Below are 13875 nucleotides of genomic sequence, written 5' to 3'. Positions count from 1 at the left end.
AAGGACAAAACAAGCAAAGTGAGCCCATAAAGCTGATTCACTGTCAATGTACACATCTTACCCTCACTGTGGACGTATGGTTGTACCCAGTCATAGCTGCCTTGCTTTAGGACCACTGTGACTCTGTACAGGTGACAAAAACCTGTTTTGCATTCGTTGGCTCGGATAAAGCAGAGTTCTTCTTCCTCTCCTTCAGGTTGGATGAAAGGATAGAAGATATCATGAACCTGTCACATGAGACAAGAGATTCCTGAGTGATTTCTTTTGACAGAACAATGCACAGCCAGCCAATGGATAGGGTAATAAATTACTGTGCTATCAAACAGAAGGAGCTGGGCAGGGTCAAATACCTCAGACGAGCTGCCAGTAATAAAAAGCAATTCTATACTTTCCTATTATCACAAAATGTTGTGCCTGTGCAAAAGAATGTGTACTCTGAGCTCTTTGTGACTATCAGCAAAGCAGCACCCACCAGTCATGCCTCTGAGTAATACAACTCAGCTAAGTGTGTCCCATTCTGACACCTTGCGAATGCCAGTTTGAACTTCAGGTCCCTTTGCCACTTCAGCACCAATGTTAAAAGCTCAAATTTATTTCATCACCTACCTAAATATGTTTAAATTCCACAGATTAGGGTTGCTTTTATCCCAAGAAGCTATTTATCTTCTAATCACCCCTAAGAGAACTGCAGGGTTACACACAGAAAGGCTGGTGTCCTAAATGCCTGCCTTCACTGAGAATGCCAGCAAGGATTAGATGAATAGCTTCATCTGCAAGATGGTGGTAGGATTCTCTTATGTTTCAACGTTGAGTGCATGGCAGTCCTTCTCAGAGCTTTATCAGACCTCCTGAACTAACACCAAATCTGACAACACTGACTAGCAAAGCAGTCTGCTGGAGCATGGGCTAAGCTGGACGCACAGCCAACACATAAACAGTTAACTGTAGGGAAGAAAGGGACAAGCCTGTACTCTCCTCCCAGCCCCAAGCTGCTTACATTTATCCACACATCAGTGATTTCTTCATAGATAACAAAAGGTTGAACATTTTCTGGCACAGTTTTGGCAAATTCAGCACGCTGCTCCTCATTTTCTGGGACTGGAATAAAGAGTGCTGGAGGCAAAAGGACAAGCTGCAGCCGCTGCTGAGGTCTGTCTAGGAACATAGCCCAAGCACTGGGGAAAGAAGTTGGAAGTAAAGGTCAGTATCACAAAATAGATGTCACTTTCTAACACTCCGAACATGCTTTCCTTTTTCTCCCACTGGCAGAAGGGAGTGAGACATCTGAATGCAAAGCTTTTCTTATCACAGCTTCTTTCTAATCTCCTGGAAGCTTTGCCAACAAGTATGTTTTGCCAGACATCTCTGGTGTTTCACAGGGGTATCATTCAGATGACATGTCTGACACATTGGGCAGAGTGTCTGTCCCAAGAGACCTGGTAGGGTCTCCAGAATGCAACATTTCCTTGGTCAGCCCTTCCACCAAGAAGCACTGTTTATTTTCTAGTGAGCTTTCGAGATCAAGAGAAGCTAAAGTTATTCATTTGTAGGTCTCTGTTGTACACTGCACTAGCAGGGAAAGGCACAGACCTAAGACAACTGCCAAGTGAAGGAGTCGCTTCAGTCTCAGCCTTGTTCCTCTCCAAGGAGAGTCATTTGAAGTGGTGCTGCACTGCAGGCCTCTCAACATGGCAGATGGCAAGCCACTGCTGCACAGTGCGGCTACCCCAAGGTCTGGAAGTGCATCAAGGGAAGTTTCATCATCATCACAGACTTTCAGAAGAGCCAGTTACCCCCTGCACAGTGACTGCAGATTTCATGAACTGATATATTCAGCACATTTATCTAAACTCTGGTGCAGAACACAGGAGTCACTGATGAAATTACCTTCTGTAAAACTGTATGAATTCAGTTTCCAAAGCAGACAGTTATTAATTACAAATTACAGTGGTCACAGAGCAACTCTTCGCACGTATGTGCTGCACAACATGGAAACTGCCCACGTTCCTGTGACATATTTGCATTGATCACAAACAGGACCAATGGACAACAATAAAACTGCTTACTGTACATCCTCATTTTCAACAAGAACTACGTAGTATGGGTGCTGTACATCTTCTACCCAAAATAATTCACTAGGACTGCCTACTTGGGCTGTCATTTAACTTTGTGGTTGTAGCTCTGTCTTAAAACCCACAGTCTGTCATCTGGGTCTACATCTGATTATCTTCTATCAGTTGGGTTTTAAAACACTGAAGAAACTCAATAGTCTTACACCATCTGTGACACAGCTTTAAGAGCTGGTGAAGATAACATTATAAACCTGGCTTCAACATAACACTATCTATTGTATGGCTACAACACCACACAGTCCTGAAGGCCTGTGAGAGTTTACTATGGAAGCCCTTGCCAGCATTATTTGGAAAAAAACTTATGTACTATTTGCCGTCTCGAGTCCATCCAGCACGGGCAATGTACTCCACAGTCGGGAATAATGCAGCAAATGGTTGCACCAGCTCCTTGTCTTGAGCACACACGATCTGCAGCAAAAGAAAGGTCCAATATCAAATCACACCGTTACCAGGCCTTCTACTATGGAAGCTCAGAAACAGGAGAATAAGGAAGTTGTAACTATGGCAGGCTTCAGCAAGGGGAAGCAAACCTTAGCAAGGGGAAGCAAACCTTTCTACAAACTGGCAAGAACAGAAGAAGAAACAAGTTTCAAAGCACCATGATTTTGGCACCCAGCCACAGAAAAGGATACAACTGTGGAACTAAGCCCACCATTAGATCCAATTTTAACCCTGCAAGTTCCACCACTGATGCTATGGTAAGTCAGGTTTCTCACCTCCCTCCCCTCTGCCAGCTGCCTCTTAAGCAGCCTAATACTTTTTAGCCTATCAAAAGTTTCTTTTTCTAGTTACCCACATTCAAGAATTGGATGCTACAAGAGGAAGAAAAGCTAATGCTCACTGATTCTTAAGTGGCCTCTTAATTCTAAACAACTCCAGAAGCAGTCAACCTTCCAGAGCAATAATAAACTCTGTGACTTACCTTACCCTTGCTATCTGTTTTAAATTCTGCCAGTTTTAACGTAATCTTGGGGTTTTTGCTGCCTGCAAAAGAGTGACAGAACATCAAGATGACAAGCCTGAACACTCCAAGATTACACTTGCTACAGCTTCTAGACAGGTACCAACTATGGTCCTGCTAAAATGGCTGGAAGTCAACATAAAAATATGAAATTATGAATACAAACACTACTGTGTTCAAAAGAGGCATTTTGGGTGTTTGAGAAATTTGTTTTGGCTCTTCCTGGGTAGATGCACACATTCTCAAGAAGTGATTAAAAATATATTCCAGAACATGCCATCAGAAATATTTCATTTTCTCAGCAATACTTTCATTTAAGATGAACTTCAAATCCCACTCCCTTCTGTAGAAAGGGAGTGGGCTCGGAGACTCAATTAGACCTCAACATTTACAACCAGCTTCTACATCCCAGTAAGAACCTAGATTAATCATGTGATGTTTATAGCACAAATTCCACTGCTTTAGCCATCAGGAGCCAAAAACTGCATTAGCAGCCCCCACGGTACTTCACTTACCTGTCCTGGGGTACCGGTAGGAATCTGTTTTTCTCTCCTCCAGAGCAGGTGAAGGAACATGAATTATCTCCACTTCTGACTCATCTACTTCCTCATACAAGATTCGCAGTGTTTTTAAATTTTCTGAACCTAGGAACAGATAGTAGGCATGCATGCTACAGTGCTTTCCAATTGTTTCCAGCTTGCCCATAGCACTACAGAAGTCCACTCTGATGCAAAAGTTTTCTTTATCTCCCATATAATTACAGCTTCAAGTAACCATGTGCAAATACTCCTCTGAGCATAATTATACCCCCTCAGTGTTATGTTCCTTCCGGCAGCCTCCCCAGAAAAAGATCAAACCCGGCCAAAGGAAAACCATGCTCAAAACTTCATTTACAGCAGCGGCCAGCAGTAGTAATAGTGTCAGAATTTGATATGCAGAACACTGACCTTCTATGGAAGATGTGGGACACCACCAATAGCCTGTGAACCGATCAAATTCCTCCTGAATGACAAAAGTGGCTACACCAGCAGACTTAGGGTCATCAAGAACATTGGATAAGCCTGGAAAGGAGTAAAGAAGGAGGGCACTTACACTTCCTTGAAAACAAACAACTGATCCAGAAGAAAAGTGCATTTATGAGAAGTAAGCCATAAAGATATTAGCCCTTTCATCCACAGTTTTTATCAAAACTTCTTTTTGAATACAGTAAAAAGCACCAGTTACCTTTATGACAATATGTCATTCGCTTCTCCTCTCCTGTCTCTATATTTGCTACCCACAGATCATTGTTGTTAATGAATGAAAAGAAGGCAGGGTCTGCAGGGCAAATCTTGGGATCCATTCGTGGCCCTGTACACTGAGTCTTGATCTCCAGAGGCTTCATTGGAGACACCTACAGCAACAGAAACACAAACAGTTGTGTACCAAATCAACAACCAGTTTCACACTTAAAGACCTACTGCCCACAAAACGAGGGCACAGTCCTAACAGGACACAAGAGAAATGACCATAACCAAACAAATAAACATGTGCAGCTGCTACCAACCAAAACCACTTCAGATGTCATTCACAGCTTTATTAGCAAACTCACCATGAAACCATTCTTGCCCCCATCTCGGCAATGAAAGAGGCTGTTGCTGGCCTGGAAGAGGAACAGGCCACTTTCACTGTGGAAATCATAAGATGTTATACCAAAGACACCAAGTCTCTTGCGCTCTCTTAAGAGTTCTTCTTCTCTAGAATACATCCCATGATGAGGGGTTGCCTAGTATTGAAATAAAAGAAAATTTTTAAAAAATTGAAAGGAGAGAAACTTCCACAGAGCAGAAAGGCTTTTGAACTGCCATCAGGTAGTCTCTAAATGCTCCAAAATACAATTCACCAGCCCCAGTCAGTAGTCTTACCATATGGGTCCTTCCACAAAACTGTATTCTAGACTACAAGTGTGCCCCAGTAGGACTAAACTAACTGCAAGCCCCAAAGTTCTCTTTACATAAGAGACAAATTGCCAGCCTACCATTTCTGCGGTTGGCACTTCAGTATTAACTGAGGATAGCTGCACTTGCTCTGCTTATGCAAATCAGATGTAACCACTTAACTTAACGACACTATCTACAGCCTTTCACAAACAGTTTCCATGTCAGATACTGCACACAAAACCTCCTCCCGGGATCTTGAATTACCCTGAAGGGGACTAGCAATCCAAATAGGGTCAAGACTGCTGAATTCTTTTCCAACAGGAAGCTTTCCAGAAAGGAAGACAGACCAATGCCCTGCACCCCCTTGCTCCTTAATGCTTATCAACAAAAGACACAACGATAGAAGAAAAGGGGGATTTCACCCCCTTACCAGTTCTCTTGCAACAGAGCATAGGACAGAAGCAGCTGTTTAATAGTTTTCCCAGCCTCCTTAAAAGCAGAAAAGGCGGGAGGAATTACAACAAGCCTGTTAACAAGCATCTGAAGAGACCAGACAAGGCACAGAGGAAAGGTGCGCTGTAGTAATAGCTTGTGGTTTGCAGTGGATCACCTGCTAGTTTACAGGGGCTTCTTTACTAAGTTACCCCTTTGCTTGCCACATCACCTGCTGTTTCATACTCACTAGCAGGAGCACACACAGGTGCCTATCTCATATTATGAAATAAAGCAATCATCAATACAACATCCCTACCACTACCATTCCACGCTGCATAGCATGGTAGCACCATGCCAACCCCATATAATCAACCAATTTTCCCAGAACTATCAACTCAGGGTCTTCACACTTCTGCTTACCTGAAAGTGATCCAGCATCTGTTTCCATGACAAGAGCAATAAGGCCTCCTTCCGTACCTTTTTGGGAATTTCTGAGTAAAGAAGGGAATTTTCCCTGCTACCATATGGCATTCCTATTAAGAGGACAAAAACATCATCCCGTTTAAGATTAGTTACTGGACAAAGATGACTCAGATCAGACTGAAACAAAGCCTTTATTAAGATAACTTTATTGCAGCCTCCCAGTACCTAAGGGGGACCTACAGGAAAGACCAGTTGGGACTCTATCAGAGACTGTGGTGACAGGACAAGGGGTAATAGTTTAGAACTAGAAGATGGCATGTTTAGATTACATATTAGGAAGAAATTCTTCACTTTGAGGGTGGAGAGGTACAGAAATATTTTCCAGAGAAACTGTGGATGCCTCATCCCTGGAAGTATTCAAGGTCAGGCTGGATGCTTTGGGCAGTCTGGTCCAGAAAAGGTATCCCTGTTCATGGCTGGGAGGCTGGGCTAAATCTTCCGTTGAATAGTTTCAACCGGAAGGGACCATTACTCTGTAACAGAGAGGTTAGGTGCGTCCAGTGGCTTGCACCAGCTGTAGTTCCCAAACAGTTCTCAACCCAAATACAAAATACTCTCTAACTTCATTAGCTTTAAAATGATATTTCCCTAGTCAAGATTTAACACTAACCAACCAACTTCAGAGTTGGTTACTTCAAACTTTCCTCTCTCTAGATTATTCAAGCCACACCCTAAGTCCGCTCTAAAAGAGCCACAGCCTGAGTGAGAGACAACATTATTCTCCACATTTCTCAGCCAAAAATTCACTGTGGGACCTAGTTCAGATCAATGCATTAGCCAACAAGAGGGACAGAAAAAAACTGAAAGCTCTAGAGAGCCCATTCCAATGTGAAACTGCATATTACATAGTCAAGACATCTTGCAATCTTACATAAGCTTTTGATTATGGCCAAATCATATAAAGCTACTGGCCTTCGTCCAATTTCCAAATCAACGAAGAAAACGTAGAATATTCTGACACAGAGTTTGGCAGTTTCAGCAGAATCAAAGGCCATAAACTTGCCCTCTACATTGGCTTAAGTGATGCCCTGGGTAAGAATTTAGTACAGCAAATGTGCCCCAATACTGCTTACTCTGTAGGTATTCAGGGAGAACAAAAATGTCTGAGCCTGTTAACCTAGCTGTATAGTTACTTAAAACTGAGACAGTAGTAAGTGCTCAGGAAGCAAAGCAATATGTGAGCATATAATCCTCAGAAATACAGAGACACCAAAGATCTGAGTATGTGGTGTTTAATGTAAGCAGCATCTGCCATGATTCAACACAGAAGTGTACGGGGACAGCTCAGGAATAATTTAAGATGCCCAAACAGAACGAAGTGCAGATCGGAACTAATTACTATATACAGATATTTCACTCTTACATGACTGTGACCTGGACTTCATTTCTCCTTATTACATTAGTACTTCCTACAACAACCTCAAGTCTACAATCAATAAGCACTTACAAGAAAGATATTGCCTTCAACCTCAAGGACATTATACTGTGCTCCCAAGTGAAGAACAGCATTCAACCCCTACATTAAAACTCTTCAAATCCTACTCCTTGGCATATGATCACTAACAGTATTCACATAAAATTTTGGAAGTGCTACTCAGCACTGAGACAGTAATAGCAGGACAGTGTTAAACATGAACTACTGAAATAGGTTCCAAGTATTTAACACACTGTACACAGCATGCAACTTAAAGGTGCTTATTAAGGCAATAAAAAGAATAATCATTTCCACTTCATAAGAAATGGCTGAGAAGAGATAACTCATCATTACCCACCAGGTAACAATCTTAAGTTATGAGTCAATCTGCTCTATGCACAGTACTTTTGCAGGAAACACTGAAAGGACATTGGTACATCTTCATTTCTAGTTCTGGCTCGTGTTGAGTTACACCTGTGCAGAAAACCTACCACCACTAGCTGCTCTGGCTGCCATAACATACAACAGAAAATAAACAAAAAATACTGCAAATTAGCCACACAGAATTTTAATTCTTTAGTCATCCAAACTGTACCAAAGTCAACTTGGCTTTGAAAAACATTCTGTTTTAAATTAAGTCTCACTATTCAAACTCAACAAGAAAAGCATGCTAACTCAAGAAACTGCCCGCTATAGTAGCACTTATATAATAAGAATGTATAAGGGGCTGTAACAAATCCTCACTGACATACAGAAGCTGCTCAATCAAATCCTCAAATCCAGCATCCTACATTGACCCAGACTCAATTCAAGAAAAAAAAAGGAACAAAAAAAAAAGTCAAGAGTAACTTTTGGAAAGCAGCCAGCTATACAGAGTTGCACACTGGGAAATTTCTTTACTGGTCCAGTAAAGCCCCGCTTATGCCCCAGAGCATAACAAACCCTTTACAGTCTATAAAGCTTCCCATGTTACTAACCACAAAATTATCCAAAATAGTTATATCCAAATATACGTGGAATCCAGAATACCACAAAAGTTACTAAAATCCAGCTCTCTGCCACTAATTACATGATAGTTCCAACTACAAGCATCCTGTTCAACACACTATTCTGCTGTCCTTCAATCTGACTGTATGGAAGGAGATTTCCCCATAAATATCAACAACAGTTAATTCCTCTTGACTCTTTTTCCATTCCCGACTCTCCAAAGCATCCTACCTATGTGCTGCTTAATAAAGCAGGGAGAAAATAAGCTGCTCTTGTGTGCACCTCCAAAACAGAACTTTTAACATATAGTTAGTAATTACTGACAGTGACTCGGAAAGCCTGGTTAATCCCACTCCTAACTCCAGAAACACAGGACAGTCCTGAGTTCAAAAAGCATCTCTTCTCTTACCCCATCCCCTGTACTGACCTGAGCTACCAAGTGAACACTGCAGTCATACCTCTGTCACTAAACAGATCTCACTAGGTAGCACTTTTTTCTTTTTTTTTGGCTAAGTATCCTGACTCTATGAAAGCCTGCGCTTACCTGAGACTGGAGAGGTCCCTGCTCAGTTCCAATTGCTACAAATTTGAGTGTGCGTTCTTCTTGAGCACTGTTACCCAACCTTAGTTCCCTTATCTCAAACAGAAATATTTTCCATCCTTTTCCTCGTCTGTTTAAATTGGAAGCTCTCCCATAACATTTTCACACCCATTGTTTGGCATGTTAGCTTACCCAGGTAATAAAGACGATGAGAGTGAGGGCTGGACTCTTCGGTTTTCCGGACAAACTGGAAATCATGGGGAGCTTTGTTCACTATCATGCCTGAATACTTCCTGCTGCTGTGAATAATGTCACGCAGCCCATCCCAAGAATGCTTTTGCACCTGGAATTCAGAAGGCACATCCTCCATCTCGACCACTTCAGAATTGTCTGATAGCGTGTCCACTGCAGTCATTGTCTCTTCTCCAGAACTAGACAAAAAACTGAAGGAAGAGTTGAGGGGAAGAATTAAGCCTTAAAATCAAGCAGCCCATCTCCCATTCCATATCGAGTCCTATAAGCAAAGATACTAAGCCCAGAAGATTTATTACCAGGACTAGCTCTTGAAGTAGGCTGTTAAACACAATCCAAGTGGTAGATTCTCACACACACACACAAACAAAAAAAAAAAAAAAAAAATTAAAAAATCAGCATGACTCAAAGGAAAACAACCCAAGGAATTTGGACAGAAACTCATCAAGGCTATGACCTATGGTAAAGGCATATAAACTTCAGCCCTGGAACACCACATGAGTGAAGTCCCCTGCCTGCCCTGAAGGAAAGCTGGCACAACACTTTACGACCATTTAGGTTTAAATGCAGCAGCTCACTTACCTGAATAGCTACTCCAGCCAGGAACGATGACAAAACAGGAAGAAACAGTGCAATTGACTTTGTTGACCAGAAAGAAGACAGCAGTAAGAGACCCTTGTCATATCCTGCAAAATGTGGTACACACATTTCCAATCTAGCAGTTATTCAATGAGAGTCTACAAAAAGTACCTCCATGAGCAACTACAGTAAAACTGATTTGAGGAGATGTGGACTGACTTGCCCACAGCCAATGATGTAACATACTACAAAGCAGGAATGAGCCTAGGACTAGGAAAACCAGTTTACATCACCTCAGTAGAGGAGCTAGATTCCCCTGCACAAGGATATTTTAGTAGTTTTGGCCTGACCAGCCTATATCAGGGTGCATTTGGAAGAACGTTACAGATAATTTCAGAATAACTTTGATTTACAAAAAAAAAAAAAAATAAATAAAAATAAAGAGCTAGGGCTAGAGAAGCTTGCTCCATGGAGACAGAATTGCTACCTTTGACTCAGCATCAAGATGGCAAACCAGCGACTAAGGATTAAACCAGAAAAGGCCTTGCTCTCTGCAACCCCAAGATGTACATTTTCAAATCAGGTATTTCTCAAATGCCACTTGTCACTGGGGATGGTCACTTGCATTCTGAGCAGAGAACTGCTTTTGAGATGCAGCTGTCATACCTATGTACTAAGCAGGAATTAAACAAAATCTTGAAGACTTCAGCCTCAAGAAGATGCACAGAGAGCTCTTTCCCAATGAACAGAACCAAGGGAAAGGAAAATGGTTATAAATATCGGTACAAGAAAAATTTCACTCCTGTCCATTTTCTACCTTATTTTTGAGGAGACCCTTGAGCGTTCCTAGAGAATTCTCCATCATTCTCATCTCCAAACAACCAGCACCTAAATCCACAGCCTGCACATGAATAAGGAATATTTTCTAATATAAGCCAGGCTTAAAGTCCAAGGCCACAAGAGAAAACATGACAGGATATTCTAAGACAACAAGAGTGCCTTATGGCCTCAAGTCTATCTATCAACTATATTCAGGGTCTCCACTACAGCAACTAAAAATCACATCTTAAGGGGAAGGCATTGCCTATCAAAAACACATAATAGAAACACCATTCCGAACTGTTAGGTGAGTTCAATTCTCTCAACTCAGTCATACTGCAGGTCAAGGCAGTCGACCAAAACAATCTGGCTTTGGCTCAAGATACGTGACCCCTAGGCCACTTTCTCCTGGACAGTGACACCTTCTCAGTCACTTTGCTCACAAGGGAAAGTTACACTTTTAAGGACTCAAAATGGTCCACTCACCCTCACTACACAAATATAGTACTGATAACTGCCCCAAACTGAACAGAGCTCCCTTCCAAACTACATTTTCATGAATTTAAGATTCACCAGGTAAGCGAAAGGCACAACTTTTAGCTTGGTATTATTATAACCTTGGTGACTTTGACACTACAACAGAGTAGTGGGAAAAGAGAAATATCCATCCTCACCCTTAATCTGTAGCCAAAATTACATTAGTGTTGGAAAACGATAGCTAAAATGTTACGGAGTCTCATATAACTTAGGTTCTGACAATACCCAGGAAAAGGAAGATCCATTCATTTTGTCTATCACTACAGTCAGAACAAAACAGAACAAGAACTTGGCAGTACCACAAATGCAATAGAACTGGTTAGTATAAGGAGTAACTTAACTAATTGAAGTCAGAGTGAATTTTGGGATGAAATTGTTCAAAGAGGATTTCTGACCAAGATATCAATTTTAACAACCTTATTCTTAAACACTCCCAAAGCTTCCACATCAATAAATCTTGTATATGCTATAAAACTTACTAGAGACAGACTCTCCTTCGCAGACGTCACACTGAGGCACTGATTTAGATCACTTCCCAAAGCACTCAGCTATCCCTTGAGTGTCTCCAAAATCACTCAGGGTGCTTATTCCGCCCAGCCAGGTTAGATACATCAGATATATATCTATCAAGATCTTTTTTCAGAAGGAACAGATCAGTCTGAAGGCAACAAGCAAGTATAGGAAGACAGCAAGGGACAGTATGGGAAAAAATTGTAAAGCTTGGAATTGGAAACCAGTGAAATAAATCAACCTCCTGAGTCACTTCCTGGCCCACAGATCCTGACACAGAGCTCCCCAGGCAGAAAGACAAGCTTGGGATTTTTCAGAAACCTCATTCACTTGAAGAGGTGTTTATTGCTGTGTCCCACAGCACCTGGGGTGAATAAAGGCCCTGGAAGTACTTGGGAAACGTACCTTCTCCAACTTCCTGCAGTCTCGTTTTCCAGACGAACCCTCTTTATCTTCTGCATTAACTACTCAACAAGCTGGGCAGGACAGGAAACTAGGAAGGAAGAGGAAAAAAGAAAATTTCAAATAGCTGCAGCTTCCCCTGGCACCTTCCATAGGTCACATAAGCAGCTGAGTGCAGAGGCACAACTAAAACCCTTGTTTTGTGCTCTGCAATCCAAATCTGTTCTACCAACACGTTTCGGATACTAACAACCCAATCAAAACATGGAATTTTTTTCCCCGAACAGTGGAAATCCATGGCCTCTCTTCTTACAAAAGTTCTTAAAATCTGAGCTCTTTCTTTCATTCCCAAATCCCAAAATTTGGCATTTAGAAAAGAGAAAACACAAGTCTGATCAACACACTCACAAGAGTCAAACAAAGGACACTATAAGGTTCCAGACCAGAGGATCAGCAGCCCCGCTACTGACAATATCATGGGCCCACACAGGACATCAAAAACAGATTTGTCTTCCAAGCCAGTGTGTTTCCCTCTGTCTGCATCAGCCTGATGCCACGGAACAAGCCTGACTCGCTACACAAACCTATGTTCTAAGAGCATTTGAAGGCACAATGTTCACTACCTCTCACAAAGATCTTTGTTTCCCCTTCTGGCTCTTAACAACAGACGCACCCCAGTCACTATCTGCTGCTGAGGCTGCTGGTCTACCCAGACACCCATTCGTCTATCTCAACCACACTCACAGAAGATTCAGAGAAACAAAGTGTCACGGAGAAGCCCCGAGCAGGGAAGTTACTGAATTGCAGAGGAGAACAAAGAGAGACTAGGAAGCAGCATCCAGTAATTTAAGGGCAATCTTCAATGCAAGCACAAAGGGCAACAAGAGCAGCGCTCAGGAATGCTGAGTAACCTGGTCTGATCTCATAGCTGGCCTGGCTGCAAGCAGAGCTTTGACTAGGGACTTCCTAAGGTCCCTTTTAATCTCAATTATTCTGTAATTTTTATGATTCAGAAACACAAATCAACCCCACCCCCTCCCCCAAGAACGACGATGTCCTCCAATGCAAAACCCACAGAAAAGAGATGGAACCAAACAGACACAAGGGTTCAAAAAACTGAGGGGCCCGCAGGTGCCTTTGGGAAGAGCCATAGCACCACAGCCACCCCTCAGACACTATAAACGTGTCCGTGTCACAGACAAAAGGAAGCTTGAGTAGCTTCTTCAAAAAATAAAAGCAAGTGAGAGTGGAATAAAGCAGTGGGGACTTCCATGAAGAAAACTGAGCTTTGCTAAAGGCTGCAAGCGGTCACAGCCAGGCCCGGGGCAGGCGGCCCATTACACGGCTGCCCTTGCTGGAGGGAAGGCTGCACAGTAAACCCTAAAGCCCGGCAGATCCTCGTTCTCCCACCCCCAACCCTCCCAGGTTCAGCACACGCCCGACGGGGGAAGTGCTACCCACCGTTTTATGCAGCTCCCCAGCCCTGAGGGCTGCACTCCCCACCCTCCCCTCAGAGGGACCTTCCCCACTTCGCTTCTGGGGGACGAGGGAAGGGGCGGCGGCCTCCGGAATCTGTGGGGGTGAACGAGTTACGGGGGACCGGCAAAGGCCGCCCCGCCTCCCAGCCCCCCCCCGCCCTGGGGTCGCCCCTCACCCAGACCCCGGCCGCTCTCCTCACTCACCCCGGGACTCGGCGACCTCCCCCCCTCAGCGGGCGGACGGGGGGACGGCGGCGGCTCTTCTGCGGGGCGGGGAGGGGGGGAAAGGCGGCACGTCCGTCACTCCCACTCCATGCCGCGGGCAGCCCCGGAAGCGGGGTATGGAGCAGGGAGGGGGCGAGACGGGAGGGGGCCGCGGCCTGCCCTGCGCGCCCTTTCACCCGGCGCCGGAAGTGGAGCGCGCGC

The 13875-nt window shown here is 43.4% G+C and overlaps 1 protein-coding gene across 3 annotated transcripts in view; it reads right to left on the bottom strand.

Annotated features, from left to right (window-relative positions):
- Positions 1–13875, bottom strand: part of DPP9 (dipeptidyl peptidase 9) — a 21428-nt gene extending 7553 nt beyond the window's left edge. Inside the window, exons 1-12 of one of the 3 annotated variants that reach the window (XM_015886548.2) lie at positions 13654–13875; positions 11975–12062; positions 9065–9315; positions 5868–5980; positions 4685–4858; positions 4318–4486; positions 4041–4154; positions 3609–3737; positions 3055–3116; positions 2440–2540; positions 998–1175; positions 62–227 (exon numbers count right to left, since the gene is read on the bottom strand). In XM_015886548.2, the coding sequence (XP_015742034.1) occupies positions 62–227; positions 998–1175; positions 2440–2540; positions 3055–3116; positions 3609–3737; positions 4041–4154; positions 4318–4486; positions 4685–4858; positions 5868–5980; positions 9065–9315; positions 11975–12030 (1513 nt within the window). In that variant the 5' untranslated portion in view covers positions 12031–12062; positions 13654–13875. Of the gene's footprint in view, positions 1–61; positions 228–997; positions 1176–2439; positions 2541–3054; positions 3117–3608; positions 3738–4040; positions 4155–4317; positions 4487–4684; positions 4859–5867; positions 5981–9064; positions 9316–9706; positions 9811–11974; positions 12063–13432; positions 13452–13653 lie in introns of those variants that run through there. The other 2 variants (XM_015886549.2, XM_032440949.1) reach the window with 2 other exon arrangements.

This window comes from Coturnix japonica, chromosome 28 (assembly GCF_001577835.2).
Source record: "Coturnix japonica isolate 7356 chromosome 28, Coturnix japonica 2.1, whole genome shotgun sequence".
Lineage (NCBI taxonomy): Eukaryota > Metazoa > Chordata > Aves > Galliformes > Phasianidae > Coturnix > Coturnix japonica.
Note: the sequence above shows the minus strand (reverse complement) of the source record. Positions and strands in the feature narration are given on the sequence as shown.